This window comes from Diachasma alloeum, unplaced genomic scaffold (assembly GCF_001412515.2).
Source record: "Diachasma alloeum isolate Michigan unplaced genomic scaffold, Dall2.0 Dall_scaffold_00214, whole genome shotgun sequence".
NCBI lineage: Eukaryota > Metazoa > Arthropoda > Insecta > Hymenoptera > Braconidae > Diachasma > Diachasma alloeum.
In genome coordinates, this window is record NW_021680379.1 from 1,745,903 (window position 1) to 1,773,487 (window position 27,585).

Below are 27,585 nucleotides of genomic sequence, written 5' to 3' on the forward strand. Positions count from 1 at the left end.
CAATCGGCACCTCTGTTTTCCCCGTTACCCCCGTAATTTTAAAACACGAGGGAGAAGCACCTAGTGCCACCCTCCCGTGCGAGATAAAGCGGGAAAACATTCCCCAAATTTCCGCATCTCTCCGCAAGAGGTCGGCACATTTCACTGAGTGACGTCACGACGACGCTGGCCCCGCCCCCACGGCGGTGGAGTGAGTCACTGGGATTGGTGGATGGAAATGATGGCAGGCGTGTGTGCCAATCGATTTTGCCGGCAGTAGGCTCAAGCGTACAACGGCCACGAACGCTCGATGGTCGCCTCTACGCCGGTTTGGGGTGCCCCACTGGTGGAGGGGGGGTCAATCCAACGGAGTGGGGGGGCCCTGCGCTCGGTCCTCTCCGCGTTCTCCGTCTCGCCACGTGTGGGGAAGTAGGACGGAGCGATTTGAGTTGCCGTAGTGGGGGGTGAGGGAACGAGGCACCGACCGCCTCGGCAGGAAGTGAGCCCCGAGACCGTGATGAGTGGGACCCCAAGGCGAAACCTACAAATGCTCAGACGGTTCCGTTCTTCCGAAGCGAGTGGAGGTCTATTCTTCGGCATTTTCAAAATAACAAAAAAAAACCCGAAGAATTACCACTGATAAACCAACAATTGTGCGCGATTATTTTAACCGAGTGTACGTCTCAGCGATTGAGGTGTACAACCGAGAAAATAATTAAAAACATTTTATTCAAGTTTCTTTTTAACAATCGGCGAAAGGAGTGGTGAAAACGAGTGCACAACTTGATTATTACAACGGTGAACTTCAACGAGGAGTTATTAATTAAACGAGTGAAAGGAAAGTGTGCGAAAAACGGATTTTAATACTGAAATTGTAAAGACGAAGAATTACAAGAGACGTAAATCGAGAGTGCGCGAGGTAAAAGTTACCTTCCCTTTGTTTACGAAATTGTTATCACCGAGAATTGAGACTGAATTCGGGGAATCAGTTTGAGAACGATAAAGTGTGATGTTTGGGAGTATAAAGTCAGTGGCTTATTACCCCGGTACTATTAAATTTGTGTGTACCAGTGACAATAGCAATCGTGTACACTCGTGTTGACGATTGAAATCAATCAGAATAATCTTCTGAACAATAAGACAATACCAAATGATATGTGCAAGGATAACGAGGAGTATAATCTACCAGTGAGAAGTTGAATAGAGGGACTATAACGATTAAAAATCCACCAGTGAGCACTAAAAGCCCCGGCCTGAAGACACCGTACTCCGTTCTTCGAAGGGTGCCCCCGCGTGTTTACCGATTTCCCTTAACCAGTGAAACTAAACAAGTTTAATTCATCAAGGTAAAATTAAAAAGGCGGCAAACTGTACGGGCACCGAGAGGAAGACATGCTAACGATGGAGACGGACTTGAAGGGCGGCAGCCTGCACGGCCAAATGCCGCCGCACCCACACCAGGGTGTCTCCCCCATGGGCCATCACACCGGTGTCTCGCCATACGGTGCACTAGGCTCAATCGTCCACAGTCCAGCCCTGTCGTCGGGCTCACCGCCTAATTCTGGTCTGGCCCTGACCCTTCAGCACCATCACCAGGCGCAACAGCACCACTACGCATCGATGCAAGCGGTGCAACAGCAGCAACAGCAACAGAGTATGCACAGCTTGGCACAGCAACAGGCTGCCTCGCATCACCCCCATCAGCAGTCGCAGTCGCAAGCCCCTTCGCAGCAATCCAATCAGGGCCAGCAGCACCAAGCGCCCAACAACAACAACAGCACCAACAAGAACAACAACATCGATCGCGTTAAGAGACCGATGAACGCCTTTATGGTGTGGTCGAGGGGTCAGCGTCGCAAGATGGCCCAGGAGAACCCGAAAATGCATAATTCCGAGATATCAAAGCGTCTGGGGGCCGAGTGGAAGCTCCTGAACGAGACCGAGAAGCGTCCGTTCATAGACGAAGCCAAGAGGCTGCGGGCCGTGCACATGAAGGAGCACCCGGACTACAAGTACAGACCCAGGAGGAAAACCAAGACCCTCTTGAAGAAGGACAAGTTCCCCCTGGGCTCGGGCGTCGGCGGTGTCGGGGGTATGCTGGGGGTGGATCAACGCCAAGTCAGCGGAGGCGGTGGTCCACAGCAGAGTCAACTGCCTCGCGATGTCTATCAGATGCCCAACGGCTACATGCCAAATGGCTACATGATGCACGATCCCACGGCTTATCAGCAGCACGCCTATGGGGGACATATGGGAGCTGCGGCTGCTGCTGCCGCTGCTGCTGCTGGATATCCTCGCTACGACATGAGCCATCACATGGGCGGCGGCAGCCCAAGCCCCATCAATAGCTACATGAATGGTTATGGGGGGTATGGAACCACTACGGTACCTGGGGGATCACCCTCACCCTATCATCAGGCACAACCGGGCTCCCAGATGTCCAGTCACAGTCCAAGTGGTAGCAGCATCAAGTCGGAACCAACGAGTCCAGCTAGTGGTGGCATACACACACCAACGCCCACTGGAACGAGTACAGCGAGCAATCAGGGGGTGAAGAGGGAGTACATGGGACAGCAGGGACAACAACCGCAGGGGGATTTGAGACAGATGATCTCCATGTATCTGCCGCAGAGCGGCGAACAGGGAGTTGTACAACACTCGGCTGGAGTTTACTCCCCTGGACCGTCACCCGATCCACTTGCACAGCATCATTCTGTTATACCACCGCTCACTCACATGTAAGCTTTCTTCAATATTACGTTGATTTTGTAGTTGATGGCGGGTCGACCATTTTTTTGAAGACTGGTTAGTTGTTGGGCACTGAGAGAAATATCAACATAATAGCACGAAACTTGGGGATAAACGGGATAAGAATCCCGCGTAATTAGTCGGACCGTGTGAGAATCCTGGGAAATGGTCGTGAGTTGAGCACGAACAGTTGGAGGTGATGTGACGATTTCTTGCCTCAAGAAATCGTTTAGGTTGTGTCAAGTGATGAGGAAATGAATAAGAGTAGACTTTCATTTTGAATAACATATTTTCCTTCTTTCAAACTTAACTTTGTCTCTTCAGGAATATTAACCAATTTCCGAAAAATGTCATTTTTCATTCAGTATTATCCTCCTTTTGCCCAAGGAGCACCGGTTTCTCGTCTGGAGCATCTCCACTCGAGAAATAATTTTCGTCATATCATGTCGATTTTTCTCTCACTGTGGAAAGATTTGTGAAATCAAGTGGATATTGTTTTTTGGACCAAATGTATCAGTCGATAATCTGTGATGATGAAATTGAAGAAATGGTTGATCAGGAGACTCCGCCAGCAGTAGTTCTGTTGTAGAAATTGTAGATTTTTGGAGAGTCTTGATGTACACGATGCAGACACTTATTTTCCAACATAATTGAATTTATATTGACGTTTGTCACTCGAGCGGTTTCTCATTGCCAGTGTTTTTGAAAATATATTTTTCATCAACTCCAGTTCTCTTCTCCTCATTTTTTGAAGCCTCCCTTCTGCTTTACCCTCTGCTCCATTATTCATTGATCTATTGCTGCATGGGGTGTCACGAGCCTCGCTCTCGCCCATTTTTGTTTTTCTCTCTTTTTTTTGGATATGATGATTGTTTGATTTTGAAATTATATTATTTACTTCTGAATTGAAGAAAAAGCTAACGAAAACATAACACTAATCTCGTAGGATAGCTTAGACGCGGATGGACCGAGGCCTGCCAGGGATCTTGTGAAGCATACAGGGATAGTCGTGGGGAAATGCTCGAAAATATTAATAAATCGATAGACAGACGATTCCGGATTTAATAAAAACTCTAAATACACATAAAAAGTGCGGGGAGAAACTGAGAAAGAGTTAATTGAGAGAGAAAAAAGGGTTGGAAAGAGGGCACGTGGGAGCCTGCGGAACAGCAAAAACACGTTTCCACAGCGAGGATTTAAACGTCGAGGGAGCGAATCATTCTCAAGCATCATCAGCCTCAACTTGTTCATCAGTTTCATGCTGAGAAAGTCAAAAAAAGCCCAGAACACAAAAAAAGCAACGGGAGAAGAAAAAAACAGAACGAAAAGAACAGAAAAAAAAACATTTTCACTCGAAATTTTCGCTGCGGAAACGAGTCTCTTCCGCAAACTCCCACGTTAAATCTTCAAGGGCCATTCAGTGAAGAATAAAAACAGCAAAAAACGTCAATACAAGTAAATTTAAAGAAACAAATAAAACCAATGAGAGAAATAAAAGTAATCGTATATTACGGCCAGACTCGTTTTCCTCCAGTAACCACTGTGATAATAACAATAAACGCGCTTCAGTATGATCGAACGAACGGGGAAACGAACCGGCATAAATGTGTGTTTTTTTTCTTCTCGAGGGAGGATAAAGTGAAAAAATAAAATAGAGAAAACAATAATCAAGAATGAAAAATAATTGATTGAGTATGAAAAAAGAGCTAGGGTCGTGGCTGGGAATGCGACGTGAAGTTTAATTAAATATAGTTAACGCTAATCTAACTGTAAATATTATTTATAAATATAGTATACATAGACTAAAGAAACTTGCGTGTATATATTATATATTAATTTTTCTCGCTACCGGTATTAGACGAAAGAGAATCAAAGAATGAGGACGAATAATTGAGAGTGACTCGTGTCGAATTCCGTGAAAAATTCCTAAAATTAACATGAAAATTAATGAGAGAGAGGTATTCGTCTCCCACCCCCGTGTGTGTAAATACTTAATCAGATGTTTAAACTATTGATACTTGAAGGAATAAAAGAGGAAAGCAAAAAGTATATATGAAATATATATCGATTACGATTGCATATATTCGAGGACAGACGTTTATATTATCATTTATCATTAATGTTAATTGTGTCATAATCACATCAGTGCCCTTACATAATCTTTAATTATTAATCATTAATTATTAACTATTATTCAATATCATAATATTACGAATGCTCATTATTGTTTCCATCATTTTTTATTTTCATCACCCTCTTATTATCCTGTCCAATTCTCCCTGAATCACTCACAAATCACTCAAGTATTATTACGTTATTGATTAGTTTAGTATTATTTCTCTCGCATTATTAACATTTTGTTCTTCTTTGGACGATATATTTGTCATTTACTGATCCATGACTGTGATCCCATAGGACCTATCGGACGACGTTTGCCCCATTTTTTTATCCATACGCGCAAGAACGACTTCGAGCGCTCGAACTCTAGAATAGAGTTGTATAAAAAAATAATGACACGACATCACACACACTCACACGAGGACAGAGCGAGAAAGAGAGAGAGAAAGAGATGAAAAAAGATGGAGAGTAAAAAGGAAAATTTAAGTTATTGTGGCGATGCTCGAGGGGTGGTGGCAAAGGCGGACACCATGTTGTTTTATTTTATTTAGCGTGAAATTTGGACACGAATTTGGTTAAAAAAGCAGTTGATTGAATGCAAAAAGTGAATGGAGAAACGTTAGAGAAAATAATGAAATAAGAGGATAATGAAATATAATAGATAGATATGTATGTTTTTTTTCTTTCTTATTATGTATGATGTTTGTATATAGACGAGCACACACTTGGCTGCGTGTAGAGTATCGATTGAAGGAAAAAACAATAGAGAGAATAGTTGTGAACAAAATTTAATTAATATTAAATGATAATGATTATCAAAATTATTTGCATTTGATATATATTTTTTCCTCTTTCCTCATTTCCTCTGATTCTCTCTTGCTCGCTGGATTCACATCTCCCAGTGTCCTCCAGTATTTTATTTGTGTTATTTGAGAGATAAATAATTGAAATAATTGAAATGTTAAAATCTTGTGAAATGAAGATTCTGAAAATAAGAGAGATTGGTTCATGTGAGAGTTGTCTTGTAATCAGAGATGCTCATGTACAGAATATATAATCACTTGTGGATATTCTAGATGCGAGGAAAATAACATCCTGTATATATCATGTTCTCTTTGTGCTAGAGTTTAGGCTCTGGATTACGAAAAACGTATATTATATAATTCATTAAGTGCATTTAATTGTGTTTTCAATTTTACGTAAATACCCACACATGAGTCATATCCTATTCACGAGTCCTTGAGTTCAATGGTTGAAATGATCCTTGGGAGGCGAAATTCATCAGGTAATTATGAATTAACAAGAATTAATTTATTTCACTAACTTTCCTGAAAACTCCGGCATTAGTCGATTTTTCACATGTTTTTGACGTTTGAATGACCTCGAGCTAACGAAAAAAACTTCACTGAGTTCATGAAATAGATAAAAAAAATTATTCAAATCATTTTTTACATTCTTTAATTTGAAAAAATAGTCTTGATATTTTTTTTTATTTCTCTTCAGGGGAAATTTTTTGCTTTCATCGAAGACATGAATATATTTGGTTTTTCTATTTTGTTTAATTTATTTTCCTGACCCCCCCCCCCTCCTCTCCTCTTCGATATCGAATGCAACAATCCGCAATGCCACACGCAATTACCTTTAACTAACCAATAACAAGTGGGAAATTGCTTTTGCCTTCTATAGCCTGACTATATTTGCTGATAAATTAACAATATGCTTCTGAATGGCCATTTACACACCATTTTCTTCCATCATACACTGTTTAACGTTTTATATTATGTTGTTCAAGTGAATTATGTTTCTTCTTTGATCAATTGTGTAGGATTTTTGAGAAAATTCTGGTATAAATGAAATGAAAGAATGATATGGTCTATATACCATCGTATATAACATGGAATTTGATTTAGGGAAGTTTCATAGTTTAGTAATTATCCTATTTATCGTAATATTTTTATGAAATGAGATTGAAAAATCTTTTTTCATGCGTAATTGAATCAATTTGCAACATCATATCTGAAGAAACGGTTGGAAAATTAACTTTCAGGGAAATTTCCGAAAAAATTTTAATTTGGGAAATCATAAAAAAAAAGGAACGCATATAACTATCGTAATGATCTTCTAACTCCGACGGGCTGGCAGTGAAGCCCATATTTTGAGCGATAATTTAATTAATTTGACGCATGATATCTAAAAATATCTCCAAAATTCTCAGTTTAAAAAAATACGAAATTTTTTTGGAAAATTGTTTTATAAATCAGAACAACGATTGTTAGTCTAAACTCTATTCATTATTAATCACTTAAACTATGAATGTATCGAGTTGAGGGAGGAAGACTAAACTATGAAACTTCCCTAAATCAAATTCCATGTTTGGCTGAATATCCGTAAGAAATTATCTCTATTTTGTAATTTCAAACAACAATAATTGTTTTTTTTAAGCAGAATAAATCGTTTGATTTGACTGCTTATAATAACAAAAACGATTATTACTATCATTTTCATCTTTGAACACTGTTAATAAACGGACATGGACAAATTTTTTTACAAGCTATCATTTAATGAATTCGAAACATTTATTTTCAATTATCGCGGGACAATCGGTTTTTAAAAAATTTGGAAATTCTAATAATTAATACACGAATTGAATTTCAATCAATGTTGATGGATAAGGCTCACCAATAACTACATTTGAAAGAACAAAATCATTAAATTCCATCGATTCATTAGCGAACAATTAACGAAACGTTTGATCCCATTCATACATACACACACATACATACGGAGAGGATCTAAAAATTATATTTTCGGACTTTTTTTTATCATAACAGGTTGATATTCCTAAAGAAAAAGCATGGGCGATACCTCGAATCAAAAACGACTACTCGAACATGAAGTTCATCTCAAGCGAATGTAGAAAGTGAGGCGGTTTTCATGAGTACAATCATCTTGCGTCGAATCTTCATGTAGCCCGCCTACAAAACAAAAGAGAGTTGAATGCCATTCTATGAAACATGAATAAACGAATCATTATCCAAATCATTTAGGTCAGAGGAAAATAGAATAATTCAACTTTCTTAATATTGCGTTTACTAAAGTTTTCTTCGAACAAAGTTGATTAGAATTAATAGCTAGAATTATGAGATTATCTCACATTTTTTACGTTAAGGATAGGAGAATCTGAATGCAATATAGTGAAAATGATGGTCGATTTTTCACTTTGAACAAATAATATTAATATCCAAATACAAAATTTCTGATATGAATAAGAAGCTGTGACTCAATATTCCAAATGAAGTTTTAATTTTTAATTTGGTGCTTAAAACACGAGATGACAGTATTCTACGCACGCAATTATATTGATGAGATGAACAACAGATCAATTTAATTACTGTGTGAACTGACTAAAAATTGATAACAATGTAGGCACGCACTTTTACCAGAGTATCAACAAACATTGAATTTCAGAAATTCGCACTCTAAAGTGTGCTCTAAAGGAATTGCATTGTAATTATGATTAAAATCTTATTCAGTGAGCGTAGGAATTGAAACATGAGCAAATCATTTAGTGTAATATGAAAATTTAACAGCTGATAAATTGGGACATATGATTCTCATCGGTCGTATTACTTTTTGCAATGAGAATGATTATAAACAATTAATCGAAAAAAGGAATATCGAATCGGACAGGAAAAAGAGCGTCCAAAACTCAAAATTTAAGGATTACAGAGCTTCCATTCGGAAGAAAAAACATGTATCCTCGGTTTTGAGAGCTCACGAGGCATGTTAACCGTCATTAATGTGTACAGCGTCCCGCTGAAGTACTTTCAATTATCCGCATTTGTCTAACCAGCCCTCTGGTAGAGAGGGCCTCGCTGACACGGGCGAACGAGCGTGCATGCTTTTGCTGACTCCCAACTGGTGAACTATACCCCCTCTGCATCACAATCGCAGGGCTAGCACGTTTCTGCGATAAAAATGTACATAAATACAAGCGACAAGGCTCTTTCCTTTACTTAGAACGAATTATAGCACTCGGCTTGTGCCACGAGTCTTTCATCGCGAGAATTATTTTTCGGAAAAATCCGGGTTTGGATGAAAATAAATATTGTTTATACCTTCACGCACTCCTTTGAAGTGGATTTTCTTTGTTCATTTTTATCGGGATTTGTCGAGTTGCGAATGGCTTTGGTCATTAACAGGTTTTAGAACGATATCTTTATTTTTTACTTCGTGATTACAGAAATAATTCAGTTACCTATGGAATAGTTATACAGTAGAGGCTTCGTATAAGATACCTCTCTATAAGATATCTGGCGCTCCGAGCGCTCGAGGCCTACCCCCACTCCCGGCACTTTTATCGCCTCCCGAATGTTTATGTTTCGTGGGATTCTTATAAGATACCTATGGCCCCGGTCATTTTTCAAATTGAGTTTTCTCGTTTGGCTCGTATGGCTCGTGCTTAGTTAACACTTTGTGCATCCAGTTTTCCTTCAGAAAGATTGTTTTCAAAGGCTGGTCTCATCATCAGAAAACACCGGAGTCGATTGAGCAACAAAAATGTTGAGTGCTTGCTGCGTATGAATATGGTTCCCATCTCCACTATCTCCAACAATGAAAGATGCGCTATTCGAGAAGAAAGATTAATATAATCAAGGAATACATAATTCTTCACAATATCCAGGGATAGATAAAGTGTTATTTAACAAAATGGCCTTATATTATTGATGACTTGAGAGTTTTTGACTAATTTTTTGATTAATCATTTCTTTCTTGTTCCATATCACTTTTTTTCTCTTGCCTCTTGTGAGCTTCCCTCTTGTCTTGTCTTGTCCTTCTTATCAAGAGAAAAATCTGTCTCTTATCTTGACTCTTGCATCAGTGCTCGTGTCTTATCTTGTTTCTCTCGCGCTCTTGCGACATCACTAGTCACTATGCATCTACACAGATGTCGTGACAACAATTTGAATATATAATGGACGCGTTCGGCAAAATTTTACTTTCATTCTCCCCCATGACCTTCAGGTGAGTCCTTTAATAAAAAATCCAGTGTCACTTTTTTTGAAGCCAATCTATTCGGCGTATTGTATCATTAAATTTTTCGTATATGATGATAGTATACATTAAAGATATTACCATAATACTTTACTATGTTATATTCCATACTATACTATATTATAATACATTGTATAATGTATTATATATATATAATCTATTATGTAATATATAATATGTAGTATATAATATATATAATTTAATTTTTTTTATTATGCACATTATATTTTAATACATATAGTATTGTCTTACATGTTGTATATTGTACATAGTATATATAATATAGTATAGTATTATCGTAATCTCTTAAATGTATGCTATCATCATTTATAAAAAATCTAATGACACAATACGCCGAATAGATTGGCTTCAAAAAAAGTCACACTGGATGTATTCTATCCTATCGTAATATAAAAAAAAACAGAATACATTCCTGCAACTTTTCCTTCGGAAACTTTGATATTAGCTTCAGAAATGTAATATACGATTATTCACTACAATTGACTTATATTAAGGGTGCCAAGTGAATTTGGCGATGACCTTGAAAATTGACATTCACCAACAAAGTTATAATTTTTTTAATTAATAGTATTAGACAGATGGTGAACATCGGTGACAATTTTAAAATTTCAGAACTTATGGATATCGAGAAATTAAATAAACAAAATCAGTCTTATACACGGCCTCTTATGGAGTTTTGATTAAATTGAACGTTTCAACCCCCTAGGAACTCAAGAAAAATTTGAAAAAATTTGAAGATATGGGGAATGATGTGTTCAATGTGATGGCGACAAAAAACAATGGGGAACCGGGGTGAATAAGAGAGATATTTCAACCCGCCGCACCCATTTGCTCCCATGCTTTCTCGAGGTTCGTCACGCGAAATAGAGGATTTTCCGCATTTATTTTCTCGATGTCTAGTTCCGATTGCGGGTTTGAAATTTCATCGGATGGATGAATACATTTTTCTCCAATGATGGAGGGAAAGAAAAAATTTTTTTTGAATCTTTTTTCAAATTCACTTGGCACCCTTAAGCCTCATGGCGGAGGACATACGCGCGCGGACTAATCTAGTGCAAGAAAAAAATACGATACGGGTTTAGGAAATTTTGTTGTACAGGAGGATAATTTTTGCAATCATAGATGTTTTTTTTTACCAAACAAATCGTGAAATATCCTCCACAAACGAAATTTTCCCCGATTTCCTAGGTAATTTTTATCCAACTTTTCTCTCCGCTTGAGATTTCAAGTTCATGATTAAGTCAACGCCATAATTGAAAGCAGAATTATTTGAATCGGTTGGCGATCAAGGCTGTTGGAAATTATCAAATATTCCGTGTGGTAGACGCGCATTAACGAAATTTTTCGCTTCACGTACTCTATTCCCCCGAATTTGTTCTCTCCGTTATTAATTTATTCATTCCCTTGGGGCCTGCCTACTCGAATGTACACCTCACTCGTAAACGTGTTTTGTATTCGTGTCTGCGCCACTCGAGACTCCTCGTACTGGTCAAACAATAATTCGAAGACGATATTTATACAAGAGCTCTAGGTACCAGTCGAGATGTTTCTGCCGCGTCTGACGTCACGCCCTTCATGAATTCATATCGTTCTGCATTATGTTGTGCTTGGATAAAACTGAAAAATTAGTACATTCTCATTTTGACTGATAGGAGACTGAAATTATCATCGGATTGCTGGGCCAAATAATATTTATTTAGTGTTTAAACTTACGTCATTATCAGAATTATTCAATTAATCGATTCAAACCTATCGGGAGTTCTGTTCAAATCGCTCGAGCGCACTGAAGCTTTATGAAAATATTCTTTTCAGTTGTGTAATGAAGCAATATGAATAGAGAAAATAAATCGTTTGATTTTCAGGGACCTGTCACTGATTTTCATAAATCTATCATCAATTGGTGATACAATGTTGTGTTTAATAATTTTTTGAAATTTCATGGAAGATACGCTGTTCGAAAATTACTCCTGAAGTTTCAAATAAATAATCTTGAAAATTTTAACAATCACTCATTCACACTAAATTTTCATGTATTTTGTTATTGAAAAAATTATTATTAAATAATTTAAAGGTTCAAGCAACAATTTTGCAGAATTTTCCATCCGCTGAAAATTCAGTTGGATGTGGTGTTCAATTTCCGCAGTGGATTTAAAAATTCTAGATAATCTAACATGGAAAACCCAAGTATTCTGAATTTCCAACTCGAACTGGGGATTCCATGAACGATTTAATCTTAAATTGAATCCAAATTCAGAACATTGAGAATTCAAGTTCAACTATTGCTTAATTTTCAAAAAAAATTTAACAGTATAGTATAGAATATAAACAATTAAATATTTCTTCATCATAAACGAGTCATAAAATGACATGTTCCTGAAAATAATTTTGTTTTCGTTGTTCACAAACTGCCGAACGAAAATTTATTCAGTCTCTCGCAAACGATATCTCTCACGACTTCACTACTTTATACAATAATTTTTATTGGAAATTCGTAATAATTTACTTAAAATATTCGATTTTCGTTTTCGCTTGTTATAAAAACACTTCAATTAGTTTTGTAATTTATAGTTTTATAATCATCAATATTTAATTATCTTCACTGATTCAACCCTGATAGGCTTCATTAATTAGAAAAATGTTCCTAAAAATCAGTGACATGCTCTGTGACATAATTTTTATTGACATAATTGATAGAAATGTGACATAATTGTTAACGACATAATTTTTATTGGAAATTCATAATAATGATTCCCTCGAAATATTCAATTTTAATTTTTTTGTTAATGATTCTTTAGCTATATTTGATTTTCGTTTTTGTCTGTTATAATAATACTTCAATTAATTTTGCAATTTATAGTTTTATAATCATCAATATTTAATTGTGTTTTGTTTACTGATTCTACCCTGATAGGCTTCATTAAAGTAGCTCTACCCTTCGGCTGGGCTACGCTGTACTTTTGGATATTTTCAGTTTTTAAATTTTTCAACTAACTTGCATGGAAAAAATTTGAAAAATTTCATACCCAGTCAGTATTATCTGAATTAAATTTCGCAAAATATTGATATTTTTCCAAATATTTCCCTCTTCTAAAGAAATAATAAAACTTGATTGCAAAACAGAGGATTATTTTTTATGAGGTGTCAAAAAAATTCTTGATTTTTTCACATCTAATGAAAAAAAATCAGATTTCAATCTTTGATTACAATGGAAATGTTGATTTTCACATGAGACACTGGGTTAAATCCTGATTTTTAAACATTTCTTCTTTGAAAAACCAAAACGATAATTAAATTGAGAACAAAATTAGAATTCCGAATCTAATCGAGTTTTCTGCTATTTTTTTGCAGTTTTCAATAATCTTTGACTTTACCGTAAGGGTAGAGCTACTTTAATTGGTGAAATGTTCCTAAAAATCAGTGACATGTTTCGTGACATAATTTTTATTGGAAATTCATAATAATGATTCACTCGAAATATTGGATTATCGTTGTTGTTTGTTATAAAAACTCTTCGATTAATGTTGCAATTTATAGTTTTATAATCATCAATAATTAACTGCCTTTGTTGATTCTACCCTGATAAGCTTCATTAATTGGTAAAACGTTTCTGAAAATCAGTGACATGTTCATGAAAATATTTTTTTCCTCCGTTCACAAACTGCCGAACGAAAATTTATTCAGTCCCTCGCAAGCGAAATCTCCCACGATTCCACTACCTCGCACAATAATTTTTATTGGAAATTCTCCCTGTATCATTTGCCAAACGAACGAGAGTTTCTGCGGTCGAGAGTTGGCGGCTTCCACCTTTGCATTTCCGGTGGGTTCTTCAGAGGGCGCGTTTCGCACGGGAACGGAAACGAAGCGGCATAGGTGTCTCGAGGTTTTATACGACGAGGCCGGGGGTACAAAAGAGAAGAACTTAAACTGAGAAAGAGGAAAAAAATGCGATGGGGGAAATAAAAGTTGAGAAGTGACAGAGGAGAGGAGGTAAATATGTGAGAGAGCCCCCGAAGCGATCGTTGTGGACTGGTTCGACTAGCTACGGGGTCAGTTTATCGCAAACAAATGGGTTACGCTCTTCCATGGCCGTATTTCACTCGAATTTATTGTTTATTATTCCACCGTACCATGGGATGATATAGGGCCCGTGTTTGCCCGTGCGTTGCGTTAATGTCGTTAATAGTTCCACCGGTTTGACGTCGCATACTCGTCGCGTCATTGTCTCCAAACATTTTTCAAGTACAATCAGACATTGTTTTGATCAATTTGAAAATTTTGAGCAAAATTTTCCTGTGCAGTTTTTGAAAATTGTTATTGTGTTGAGGTTTGAGCTAATATTTCAAGTAATTTCGTCATTGAAAATTAAAAATTTTAGGGAACAATCAGCAGAAGCTGTCACGTTGAACTCAGTTCAGTAGCGAAATGGTGAAACAGTTTAAGTCGATTTTGGCTATTGGCCTGTTTTCAATGAATATCTCGAAATTTAAGGGAGGTAGCAAAATTTGTCTTATAACCTTTTTAGTAGCACTCAATTCACTCTACAAAAAAGGTTATTATAAAAATTTCGCTATCTCCCTTCAGTTCGGAAATATTTCTGCATAACTCAACTAAAGACTAAATTGAATTTAACCGTTTGACCATTTCACTACTGAATTATTGCATGAAAATTAATGGAAACATCGAATATTAACACCGAATGATTAAATAATTAATAATTCTGTGCAAACTGTAATTTGAATAACACTCAATGTTCATGATTTTTTTAAAATTTTTCTCACGCAATTTAATTGACAAATTTGATAATTGAAAGTAGTTGAATCTATAGTGTGGCCTGTACTAAATTGTAAAAGATACTTGGATATCCTTAAGTCGTCAAAAGTGAGTTTAATGTCATCACTCTCTTTTAATTTTTTCTGATAGTTTAATTGATTCATCTACGATGAATTTAGTAGCGAAGTGGTAAAACAGTTTAAGTCGACTCATCTCAAAGTTGAGTTTTTGAGGATATTTCCGAATCTAAAGGAGATAGCGAAATTTTCGTCATTATATTTATTGTAGCACTCAATCAGTTCTGCAGAAAAGGTTATGACAAAAATTTTGATATCTCCCTTAGATTCCGAGATATTCATTGAAAACTGGTCAATGGTCAAAATTCACTTGTACCGTTTTACCACTTCGCTGCTGAAGTTGTTGCACCCATGAATAATTTATCGGAATGAAATGGTGGAGTTCGTAAAAATTAATGGGTAATACAGCTCTCATTCGAACTTAAACTTGATATTTATTCACATTTTTATTCACATCATCTAAATAGTTTTTTAAATATAATTTCAAACAATTTTTTTTTCCATTTTTCAACAAAAATTGTTCACTCGGGAGTCGAATAAAAAATTTCTCGGTGATTACTCTGACTCAAGCGCGATAATTGATGTCTGTCGACTTGTTAAGTATCCCAGCTAACTCTAATGCTCGATTCGCATGATGCGACAAGACCCTGTGGCACGCAGGGGTCACCTCTGTGTACTACAACGTAACATGGTTAATCCACTCCACCCCGCCAACTCCTTCCCAGCGATTGTAATCAACCACCGATTTGTCGTAATTTCAGTGTTCACCTCTTCGCCTCAAGGAAAAATTAATAAATAATGAAAACGAAAAATGAAAAAAAAAATAGAGGCGGACACGCTTATCGCCACCTTTGGTCGCGTGGCTGATGTATCAGGTGAGGAAATTACGGGAGAGGCATTTAATTTCTGTTGATTGATCTCGAATTAATTTTAGGGAGAAAATAAAGTCATTGACTTAGAATATTTTTTTTATTGATTATATCATTATTACGATTGCTACCGCAATTTTTCGGGGGGGGGGATATATCTCATGGATCAATTAATTGTTTATAATCATTGTCATTGCAAAAAGCAATATGATCGATGAGAATTTTATGTTCCAATTCATCAGCTGTTAAATTTTTATATTACAATAAATGATTTGCTCACGTTCTCATTCCTATGCTCACTGAATAAGATTTTAATCATAATTACATTTTAATTTCTTCTAGAACACACTTTAGAGTCTGAATTTCTGGAATTCAATGTTTGTTGATACTCTGGTAAAAGAGCGTCCCCACACGGTTATCAATTTTTAGTCAGTTCTCACGGTAAGTCAATTAATCTGTTGTTCATTTCATCAATATAATTCCGTGCGTAGAATATTGTCATCTCGTGTTTTCAGCACCAAATTAAAAATTAAAATTCAATTTGGAATATTGAGTCACAGTTTCTATTCATTCATATCAGAAATTTTGTATTTAGATATTAGTATTATTTGTTCAAAGTGAAAAAATCGATCATCATTTTCACTATATTGCATTCAGATTCTCCTATTTTTAACGTCAGAAATGTGAGATAATCTCATAATTCTGGCTATTAATTCTAATCAACTTTGTTCGAAGAAAACCTTAGTAGGGGAGGGTGTGTCTGTACCGCTCAGCGGGTAATACCGCTCACCCGATTTTCTCCATAACCATCAACTTGAAAATTTCTTTCTGTTTCTGACCATGAAGAATTTGATGATAGCATGTGATTATCGGAAAAATTTCACTTTATTTACCTCTTTAAATATGAAAAAACACGTAACGAAGTTTTGAGGTCTTTACAGTGCAAAATTTGTGGACTTGTAATTAAGGTTTTTGATAGTTTCAAACGCTGAATTCTCATATTAAACTGTGGTTATTCGATTCGTGGTACTTTCACCCGTAATTTGAGACCAATTCGAACTCAAAACTCCACTCATGTCAATAATTATCAACAATTGTGTTGACGCCGAACGGAGCGGGTAATACCGCTCATAGGATCGGCCACGTAGTTGCTCGACAGCACTCGAGTACAGGTTAGGTTGCGGCGCGAGCGATACACGCAAAACCCTATGAGCGGCATTGGAATCGTGCCGAGCGGTATTACCCGACGGCGGGTAGTACCGCTCAATAGGCTCTCTCTTTTATTTTCAATCAATTTTGTGGATTCTAAGGAGAATTAGGCGTCTACACTTCGAGAATAACGAGTTCAATAGTTAAAGAAGTCTCACAAATACGTTTTTTATACTCAAGTTGAAATATAAAATATAAAACTGGCATTTCCCCTTAGGTGGGCGGTACAGGCACACCCTCCCCTAGATGCAATATTAAGAAATTTGAATTATTCTATTTTCCTCTGCCTAAATGATTTGGACAATTATGATTCGTTTATTCATGTTTCATAGAATTATATTCAATTCTCTTTTGTTTGTTAGGCTGACTTCATGAAAATTCGACGCAAGATGATTGTACTCATGAAAACCGCCTTACTTTATCCATTCTTTCGAGGTATCCGCCATGTTTGAGTTCTCATTTTTGAATCGAGATATGGCCACATGCTGTTTTTCGATTTTAGAAAAAATCGAAATATTGTCCCATCTTTATCCATTAGAAAAAATTCAAATTTTCTCCGAAAAAACTCGAGTTTTTTAGTTGTTCTCCTTTTATCACACGTGAGGTGGGCTCGCACGTCACTGAAAGTCGCGTGTGCCACACCGGCACATCTGGAGGGCCCATCCGTTTTCAACACCTATGTACACAATATAGACTCACCTCCTTCTCGGTGTCGCAAAGAAATCGAATAACACAAAAAAAATCCATTTATGCTCATTCGCAGCGGTTCGACACATCGCGTAATGTCGAGAGAAATCGAACAGGCGTGCAAATATATATCCCGTACGACAAATGCGATAACGTATATTTGATATTGGACGTAGAGAATAAGGCGAGCCTAATGCGCAAGCACGGAAATTTGTGGCGCGTGTGTGTGCATTCGGTGACGCAGGTTTTAAGGTATATAAGTTGGGTGTATTACATGGGCAATTTTGTGATAATACTACCCATTCATGAAGAGACCTCAAAATACCGGGCTCTTATCCTCTCAATCCTCTTCAAGGTCGGTGTTTCTTTTTTTTTCGCTGAGGGGAATTCACCTGGTGATTTAGACCCACGAAAATATTCATCTTCGGATTCAATTCACGGAAAAAAATGAAAGAGTGAAACAAATTATCATTAACATTTTATTTTAGTTCCATCATTTTTTCTTTTGGATTTTATTTTTCATTTATTTTTCATTCATTATTCATTTATTCATTTATTTATTTTTAATTCGTAGTATCGATGAATTAATTGTTAATTTATCGTTTAATTTCTCTTTCATTTATTTGAACAAAAAAAACAAAGGAATCTTGATTTTAATTTATTTTTTGTTTGAGAGAATAATGGAACGATTAACGGAGACAATTATTCGATCATAATGCACTTCGTGAAAGTAGTATGAATAAACTCCAGTTGAATCGTTGAGTGTAACGAGGAAAAATAAATTGAAAAAAAATTGTTCATCACAGATAATTTTACCCATATAAATTGCAACTTTGATGGGTGTAATAAATTGATCCATCGAATTCTTTCTTCAATTATTTTTCTGAACAATAGTCTCTCGTTTGACTGTAGGGTATGAAATAGAGCATAAATTATTTATTACAAAAGTTTGGCTCTAACGATAATTTTCATATTGGGCATAGAATTTTTATTAATTTTTTCTGGTTTTTCCAGATTTTTGCTAGACTTTAATCTTCTCTCCAACCTCGGAAAATTAACCTTTACACCGAACTCTCGGTCTGTGGGACCGCTATCAGAACATTCACAGTGTGTAACTATTGATAAGTGTAAGAAAAAAATTTCAAACTTCCAGTAACGTCCTTCTTTCATCAGTTCCAATCGTAACAGAACGGTTTTTTTTTTCGTCCCGGTAAATCCATGAAACCGCCAAATGTTTCTTTCAAGAATTGATAAAAAATAATAATTAGCACCAGTTATTCATAATGAATTCCATATCTTTGCTGGGTCGATAATCGAGAATTAACAGGCGAGATTTATATGGAAAAATGTTTATAACAAGAATTGATGTGCGAAAAGAAATGAAATTAAATATACTCATACAGTTTACCTCTTCTGTTCAACCCTTCCCCGTTTGACCCTTCCAGGGTTTAACCATTCCTTGTTTGACCTTTTCCCGTTTTAGCCCTCATTTGAACCTTCAGTTACAAAAAGTATTGATTCCTTCGCCCAAACAAACGGGAACGGTTGAGTCTCAAGACAAAAGGCGTCGGTTGGAGCTGTTTATAAATAATAAAAATTTCAATTTTTCAAAGGAGGTCAATCATTCTATCATTTTTTTTCGGTGCAATACGAATATCTAAACAATCCTAAGAAAATGGGGGGGTTGGCGAGCGAAGCGAGCGGGAGGTTGAGCCCCCCCCCCTTCTGGGTTGGCGAGCGAAGCGAACAGACGGAGAGAAATATTCAGTAAAAATTACGGAACGGTTCGCAATGGGGAATCGAATTTTCAGGTTCATCACCGAATAAAGTACGAAATTGTCACGTAATTTTTCACGATGAAGTAAAATCTTACAGAAAATTCCCGACTTATATGCCTCCAAAATCAAAAATTCTTGAGCGTTCAACATTTTTTCTGAAGCTGGTGAGTTATTTCTACGTTCCGTTCCGTAAAATTTCTCAATCGTTGGGGAAAAATTACGGAAGGACTTGTTATCTCCACAGCGGTGAGTCATCAGACGGGTGGTTAATTTTTACGGAACACATCGTAGAATTTACGTGACGATTCGTTCACTTTCAGTTCCCCTCACACTTTTTATTGAATTTTACTTCTCTCGCGAATTACGTTTCGAAACGTAATTTTTACGTTTTTTTCTGCAGGGGGCAAAGCTCCCTAGTTAAATTCATTTTTAAAAAACGAAAGAACAAATAAATATGTCATCAAAATGTTCCATCCCCATCATGTCCTTTTTATTTTTTTTATTTTGAAATCTCAACATAAATTAAAATAGTCGTCAGTGTAATTTTCAATTAACGTTTTCTAAAATATAAAAAAGAATGGAAAAAACCTTTTTATTGTTTTTATTTTTTTTTCTTGTGTGAGAGAAGAATTGAGAGATTGAAAGAGACAATTACTTAGTTCTTTTCGACAATAAAACCAAGAGAAGTGTTGACACCTGTGATTTCCATGCTCTCGCTCACCCCTTCTGGGGAACCGTCTGAGCGTCTCGGCCCCGGCTTCTCCCGCAAATTAATTGAGGCGCATCCACGCGCACCCTCTCTTCCTCGACGTTCCACCTCTATATCTCATTTACTCTTGCAACTACTCCGAAGAAGAGTTCCATCTCGCCTGTGAAGAGATTGCAATTTTTCATGCCCACTAATCGACTCGACGTAGCGCATCCTGCCTCGGGGACATCATCAGTGTAATTTTCGTCAAATGATTCTGGGGAAAAATCACGGATGAACATAACGTATTGAGAGATGAATTACTGATATCAACGTAAATGCGATTGAATTGATGATAGGGAGAGATTTTGTTGAGGATAATGAATATGAATTGAGGATTATTTTGATGTTTATTCATTTTGATGGAATGAATGAATTTGAGGTACACTTTTGAAAAATTTTGGCTGACATTTGTAGTAATTTATATGGAAATTTTTGTTGAGTGAAAGTTCCACTGCCATTTTAAGGAATTTCGTCATTGGAAATTCACAGATTGATGGAAGAAAGAATAGAAACCATGAATTTCAGTTCAATCATTCTATTAAAATGACTAAAAATCAGGCAAATTCAGTAGACTATTGGCCAGTTTTTTACAAATATCTCGGAATCTAGAAGAGATACAAAATTTTTTATTACAATCTTTTTTGCAAAACCAATTGCGGATTATAAAAAAGGTCGTGAGAAAAATGTTGCTATCTCTCTTAGATTCCGAGATATTCCCCAAAAACTGAGCAAAAGTCAAAAGCGACTTAACGGGGTTTACTGCTTCACTACTTAATTCAGGTAATGAGTCGGCAGTCTAGTGTTTTTGATAATAATTAATCTACACGGAGAGCAATCGACGAGAAAAATTACCGTGCTCGCACAGTAAAGTGGGTTCAGATGGTCTTTCCAGGCGAAATGTACCGCAAAGAGTAGGAAAAAGTACTGTTGCACGAGTCATTTTTCGGATAAAGTGGAAAAAAATTCTTGTATAGCACGGTAAAATCGAAGCGACAGTGAATTTTTACGAGAAATACGAAAAACATTATGGCACTGGCTGGCAAATTTTTCCGGTGCTCTACCAGAATCCTAGGACCCGATCGCGCATTCGTAAGATTTCGGCACTCTTCGTCCCCCCTCCACAACCGCGAACATCAACTCAACGTGACCAGATGATTTATTACGTCGCCTCCTCTAGCCTCCTCTCTCACATATCTCCTTACTGAAACCCCAGGTTAATGTTTTTCATAATATCAATTCAGTGAAATATTAATTAGTGTTGTGATAAAACGGTTAAGAAATAAAATAAGTGTCCTTTATGAGGTATATAACTCTGTAGAGATACACTGGCCTGTCAAACGTTCCACATACGTTTGCCGCGCATGCCGCTTTTAATATGGGAGAGAGGATATGGAGGAGAGGCTAAAATAAAATTAATAGGATGATATGCTGAATGACACTGTTTACTCATTTTTAACTATTGAATGTAATTTATCATGTAATAGAAAACAGTCAGGGATCAAGCTTTTATTGTGCGTTACCGGAATTTTTACTATGCAGCACCGGAATTTTTCTGGTGCTAGACAATTGAACCCACTTTACCAGACGGCACGGTAATTTTTGCCTGAATTTCGCCTGAAAAATTCTGGAANAATTTTTTTTCTCCGTGTAGAAGTGCTAAAATAACACAATCTTATGAGAAAACAAACGTTTCAAAATTAGAGAGAAGATTAACATCTAAAAAAAATCTCAAAAAATCAGAAAAAATATATAAGAATTCTATGTCCAATACGAGAACTATTGTCAAAGTCCAATTTTTGTACTAAATAATTTATGTTTCTGCGTGCCCGAAGGGGCATCTTATGTCGTTACACTCCAGTCAAACGAGAGACTATTGTTTAAAAAAATAATTGTAGAAAAAATTTAATGGGTCAATTTCTCACACTCACCAAAATTAGAATTCATGGGAAAAATTATCAATAATGAATCGTTTTTTTTGGCTTTTTAAAACTACCCTAGTGGAAAATCCAAAATTATATCGTTACATACCTGATCAGAATGTGATATGATAACTTGATCAGTGTCTGATCAAGACCTGACTAAAATTTCCACTCAGGTATGATTCAATTTGAGAGTGAAATTCGTAAGTGTCCTGGTAGCTCAGATAGTAAGAGCACCCGCCGTGACATTGGAAGGTCCCGGGTTCGATCCTCGGCTAGGAAGTCACTAATTTTTTCTCTCAAAAAATTTAAATTTAATTAATGCCTAATGATGGTAGGCGGTGAAACCCAAAAATATGGAATCAGAATCTGATCAGAATCTGATATGATAACTTGATCAGTGTCTGATCAAGACCCGACTAAAATTTCCACTGGGGTATTTCTCCTCGCAACACTCAACGGCTCAACTGGAGTTTATTCATACTTTAATCGTGCACAACATACGGGGTTAACAATGCGCCACTTAACGCCCCCGGTAATGGCGCATCGAAATGCCAGGGCAATCTAGTAAATCAATCGTACCCAGCAAGGTGAGCAAAGTGAATGGGCGCATAATCCAGTGAAAGAGAGGACTATCACATCGGAATCACGAGAGATACATAAAGACAAAACGGTGGAGAATTTAAGACTGGACTGTGTTATTTATTCTCCCCCCCCCCCCGTTTTGTTTTCTTTCTTCGTGCTTGTGTGGCTCTCATTTACGCGGACAAAGTGGAGATGCGATATTCACACCTCAAACGTAGGCGAGTCTGTATGGGTGTCTAAATATAGACGGGATAGTAATGATTCATAGGAATATTCTCGGGCTACCCGGTGTTCAGGTATATGAGATGGAAAAAAAAATCGTGCTCCACTCCTTCTGCGCTACCTGTCGGTTGACGAGGACCCCGAGGGCCATATGTGAGCATCAGTAGGTCTACGTATTATTTAGGGCCCCCTTTCATTCGATTAATTTAATTATCACTGTGAAATCTCGAAGGTGTGGGTGGGAGTGGGCGGTCTTACATGTACAAGTAAGTCATCTTAATTATTTTCTGGGACTGTCGCATTCTTTATTGCACGCTTTCACATGAATGAGAATCATAACACGGGAAAATGTCATGTTGGAAGCAAATCTTTTGTCGTATATCATGTCGCTCCATGAGCAAATTGGTGATGAGTACAAAAGTTGATTTAGCAAGTCGGAAAATTTTGTCCTCGTAAATCAAAATTTTAACAATGTCCCCCGAACTAATGAAGCGATGCAATTTTTTTTGCAATCGATGAGTCTTTATGTAACTTAGAAATAATTAGGTTATGAAAACGATCGCGTCAGGAATTCTTCAGTTATTCGCGTAAAACTTGTGAAAAAATGTCAGAAGAAGATAATTTTCTGGAGATTCAACGAGATTACTCAGAAAAATCATGGGATTGGAATTTTTCTTTTGCAGTCGATGTGCCTTTCTGTATCTTAACTCTGATTAGATGTTGAGCGACATCGTCTTTGCAGTTTTAGGTTATTTGGATTTCTTATCTTGTGCTGACAAACGTTGAAGAAATAAAGTTGTCTCTTGGAAAACGATGTCTCCTCTTCTTATGAAAACAGAATAACATAACGAGTCGAGAGTGAGACGAGACCGAGATGAGACATATATTTTTGATGGCGAAACCGAGACCAACATGTTACAAAACGGGACGAGACGATACCATGTTGGCCAGTAGCGAGACTATACCGAGATGATATTGAAATTTTCAATTTTTCCGAGACCGACACCCAGAAAAATGGTTTATTTGAAGTAAATAAACATTATTTGAATCCAATGCACCCTCTATTAAAATCAAATGAATGATTTATTTGATTCAAATAAAATTTATTTAAAGTAGCTCTACCCTTCGGCCGGGCAACGGTGTACCTTTGGATATTTTCAGTTCTCAAATTTTTCAACTAAATTACATGGAAAAAAATTGAAAAAATTCACACCCAGTCAGTATTATCTAAATTAAATTTCGCAAAATATTGATATTTTTCAAACATTTCCCTCTTATAAAGAATTAATAAAACTTGTTTGCAAAACGGTGGATTATTTTTTATGAGGTGTCAAAAAAATTCTTGATTTCTTCACATCTAATGAAAAAAAATTCAGATTTCAATCTTTGATTACAATCGAAATGTTGATTTTCACATAAGACACTGGGTTAAATCCTGATTTTTAAACATTTCTTCTTTGAAAAATCAAAACGATAATTAAATTGCGAAAAAAATTGGAATTCCGAATCTAATCGAGTTTTCTGCAATTTTTTTACAATTTTTAATAATCTTTGAATTTACCGTAATGGTAGTGTTACCTTAATTCAAATAAACCATTTTTGTGCGTAGAGCCAAGACAAAATTTGCTCTGTATTCCATCAAAAATTTTCTCAATATTGCGTCACTATGTGTAGGATTTTTTCCATGACGGAGAACGATTACCTTTCATACAGTAAAATTTACCACGATTTTCTAGATAATTTTCATCCAAATTTCCTCTCCGTGTAAGAAGAGAAATGTAGTGATGGACAAAGGATGTGTCTGTGTGAATGAATCATGGATCCATATTTTCGAAAATGACAAACGTCCAGAGTAGAAACTTTTTTCCTCGTAGCCATAAATAATTTTCAATGAAGTTCGGAATAAAATTAGCGTTTGTGTTTGTCTCCTTTGTTTGGCAATACCAAATTTTTGACGTCTCTTCAGGAATATTTTCCCCTCATCCACCGTAAAAATTATGCAACTCGGTCTTTTGTGCCTCAGTTAGGGTGATATTCTCCAATTTGTCACGCTCACACCTGCACGAAGTGAAATAGTTTCCCCAGTTTTAGTGGTTTTGGGTGAGGTAAAAGGGTGGGCCTCATCGTTGGGGGGTAACCAAACTGGGGAAAACGTGAAAGTAACACTAGTTTGTTCTAATATGACACGTCTCTCCAGTCTCCCGTCGGGCTTGGAATAATTTTTTTTGGGGACCGGTAGGTGCCCCAGAGACTGGTCAACTTGGCCTCTAACTCATTCGATGACTAACTTTTTTCATTCTCTTTTTTTATAAAAGTCGTTCCAATTGCCTCGCCAAATTGGTTTTAGATTTACGAAAAAAACTACCTCATTTGTCATCAAATTTATGACATCGCAGGAAAAAAAATGAAATCCATTTAATTGACAAAAAATATCGCGAAGTAAATGGGATACTATCGCAGCATTTCCTCAGCAAAATGACTTCATTTTTTGCTACGTTTGATGTCATTTCGAGTAGATAATTGACCGGTGCTTATAATTTTCATTGATTTTTTCATCAAATTCCGAAAAGTCAATGATGAAATCCCTTGAAATTGCAGTGAAATTGTCACTTGATAAAAATTGTCGTGAAGAGTATCAGAAGGGTTCAGTCGGAGTTTAGTCAGAGTTTAGTCGAGGTTTAGTCAGAATTCAGGCGGGATTTAGTTGGAGTTTAGTTAGGGGTTAGTTGGAGTTAAGTCAGGGTTTAGTCGAGGTTTAGTCAGGGTTTACACGGATGTTAGGATTTAGTCGGGGTTTAGTCTGGGTTCAGGCAGGATTTAGTTGGAGTTGGATTTAGTTAGGGTTTAGTCGGAGTTAAATCAATGTTTAGTCGGAGTTAAATCAATGTTTAGTCGTGGTTTAGTCGGAATTTAGTCGCAGGTTAATCAGAGTTTAACCACGGTTTCGTTAAGATTTAATCAATGTTCAGAGGAAGTTTAAACCAGTTTAATTTTAATTTAGTCAGCGTCTGTTAAATGTTTAACCAGGGCATATGGAGCTCATGTTAGACATTTGGGACATTTAGGGATTATATTAAGGTTTCATGGCTGGTATATCTTTTTTTTTTTTTTATATTTGGCTGGTATATCTTCTTCCTCAATTTACCATTCAGAAGCAAATTTCTAATTCATTAGCAAAAAAGTTATACAGGTCTTTGTCCAGTTTAAAGAAAACTATTCAGGAGAAAAAGAAAATTTAAATAATTTACTTACGACCGAGGAGACATCGACATGGATGTATCAGGAGCATGAACTCTTGTAATATCAAATTTTACATTCATTTTGTTTTCACTCAATCTGTCCAATTTAAAATAAATTCAATTCACTAAAAAATTTCACCTCAAATTGTCTTTAAAAAAACTATTGAATTTTCCTGAGGTTAAACTTTAGGAAGGAACCCTCTTAATCTGAAATTGATGACAGAAAACCGAATGCACGTTTTTGTTTTAATTCGATTAATCCATTCGGAAGCAAATTGCTAATTTATTAGCAAAAATAACTACACCATACACAATACAAGAGCAATTTTTAAATTTTAATTAATGTCCATAAATACAAACATTTGGATAAAAATGGTATTGCTTCAGCGAAAGTTGTAAATCACGACTCATCATTCTCCTCCAAGTGAAATATAATTTAATCCAGAATAAATTAAAAAACGCCAACATTTTTACACAATAATTGTTTTCACCCTTCTTTACAACGTCTTATCGCATTTTTAGCTCGTGCGAATCTCCGATTACCGGCAGTTGATAAGGATGCAAAAGGCAAATGAGAGCGAACGCCTCAACTCCTCGTCAATCCGCAAATTCCGAGTCGACGGAATGCAACTCACTCGTAATCGCCGTATCGAGATTCGTTCGAGATATTCACGCCTCGGTGGTCAGCCCTGACGTGCCATTGCCTGAGTCTTATGGTTCCCCCTGTAGTTTCAATGATAACTTGGCGTCACGCCAGGTTACACTAGACACTCAATTCACTGCATAATGATTTCAAAAATCGATGGAAAGAATTATGCCTGCAATTTAACACCTGAGCTTTTTTTCTACTTTTTGTTCCGATTTTCACGATTAATTAAGTGTGCTAATGGAGTGGAATGGGAAGGAAAGTGGTGATTGCCTTTTCTCAGATAACTCCGTGAACTTAGTTCAGTCCTTATCACGAAGTTGGTTTACAATAGGTGATTGTTTTTATTGCTGACTTTTATTCGTGTACCCTGATCATTCATATTGATCATTTCGATCGGTGTTAGCAGAAGAATAGTTAGTTACAACGACTTTGAATAGTTAAAGTTTGATTCTGTGACTACACCTAGAGAAGTGATACATTCTAATCAACTAAAACTTTTCGGTTCCACAATATTTTTGTTGGAAATTATGTTGAAATGTTTTCATTAGATGAAGGGAACTGATTCACTGACCAAACTATTATTATTTATTGGAATTGAATTGAAGATTTATTTTATTGAAACAGAGAATTATTTCAAATGAATATATTCGCTCTCTTCATCGTCTATTGAGGAAACATTTGTTTGAATTTAAAGAACTACTCAATTGATGTGATTGAAGATACAAATAAAAATCAAGTTCAAGTTTGAATAAAAGCGTTATTGCGGGCTGGAAACTTTACTTGAACTTTACATCAAATGGAATTTTGCTGGTACAAGTAAATTTTAATTTCGCTGATCGAAATTTCTGCTGTCATAAGTAGAAATTTTTGCTGATGTTTTGGTAACAAAGAACATTTGTTATTGGTTAA

The 27,585-nt window shown here is 36.4% G+C and overlaps 1 protein-coding gene across 3 annotated transcripts in view; it reads left to right on the forward strand.

Moving 5' to 3' along the window:
* The first annotated feature begins 491 nt into the window (after nt 1–491).
* LOC107037235 (transcription factor Sox-2) overlaps nt 492–27,585 on the forward strand; it is a 167,604-nt gene continuing 140,510 nt past the window's right edge. Inside the window, exons 1-2 of one of the 3 annotated variants that reach the window (XM_015255675.2) lie at nt 492–2,717; nt 3,674–6,021. In XM_015255675.2, the coding sequence (XP_015111161.1) occupies nt 1,372–2,717; nt 3,674–3,683 (1,356 nt within the window). In that variant the 5' untranslated portion in view covers nt 492–1,371 and the 3' untranslated portion in view covers nt 3,684–6,021. Of the gene's footprint in view, nt 2,718–3,673; nt 6,022–27,585 lie in introns of those variants that run through there. The other 2 variants (XM_015255674.2, XM_029126044.1) reach the window with 2 other exon arrangements.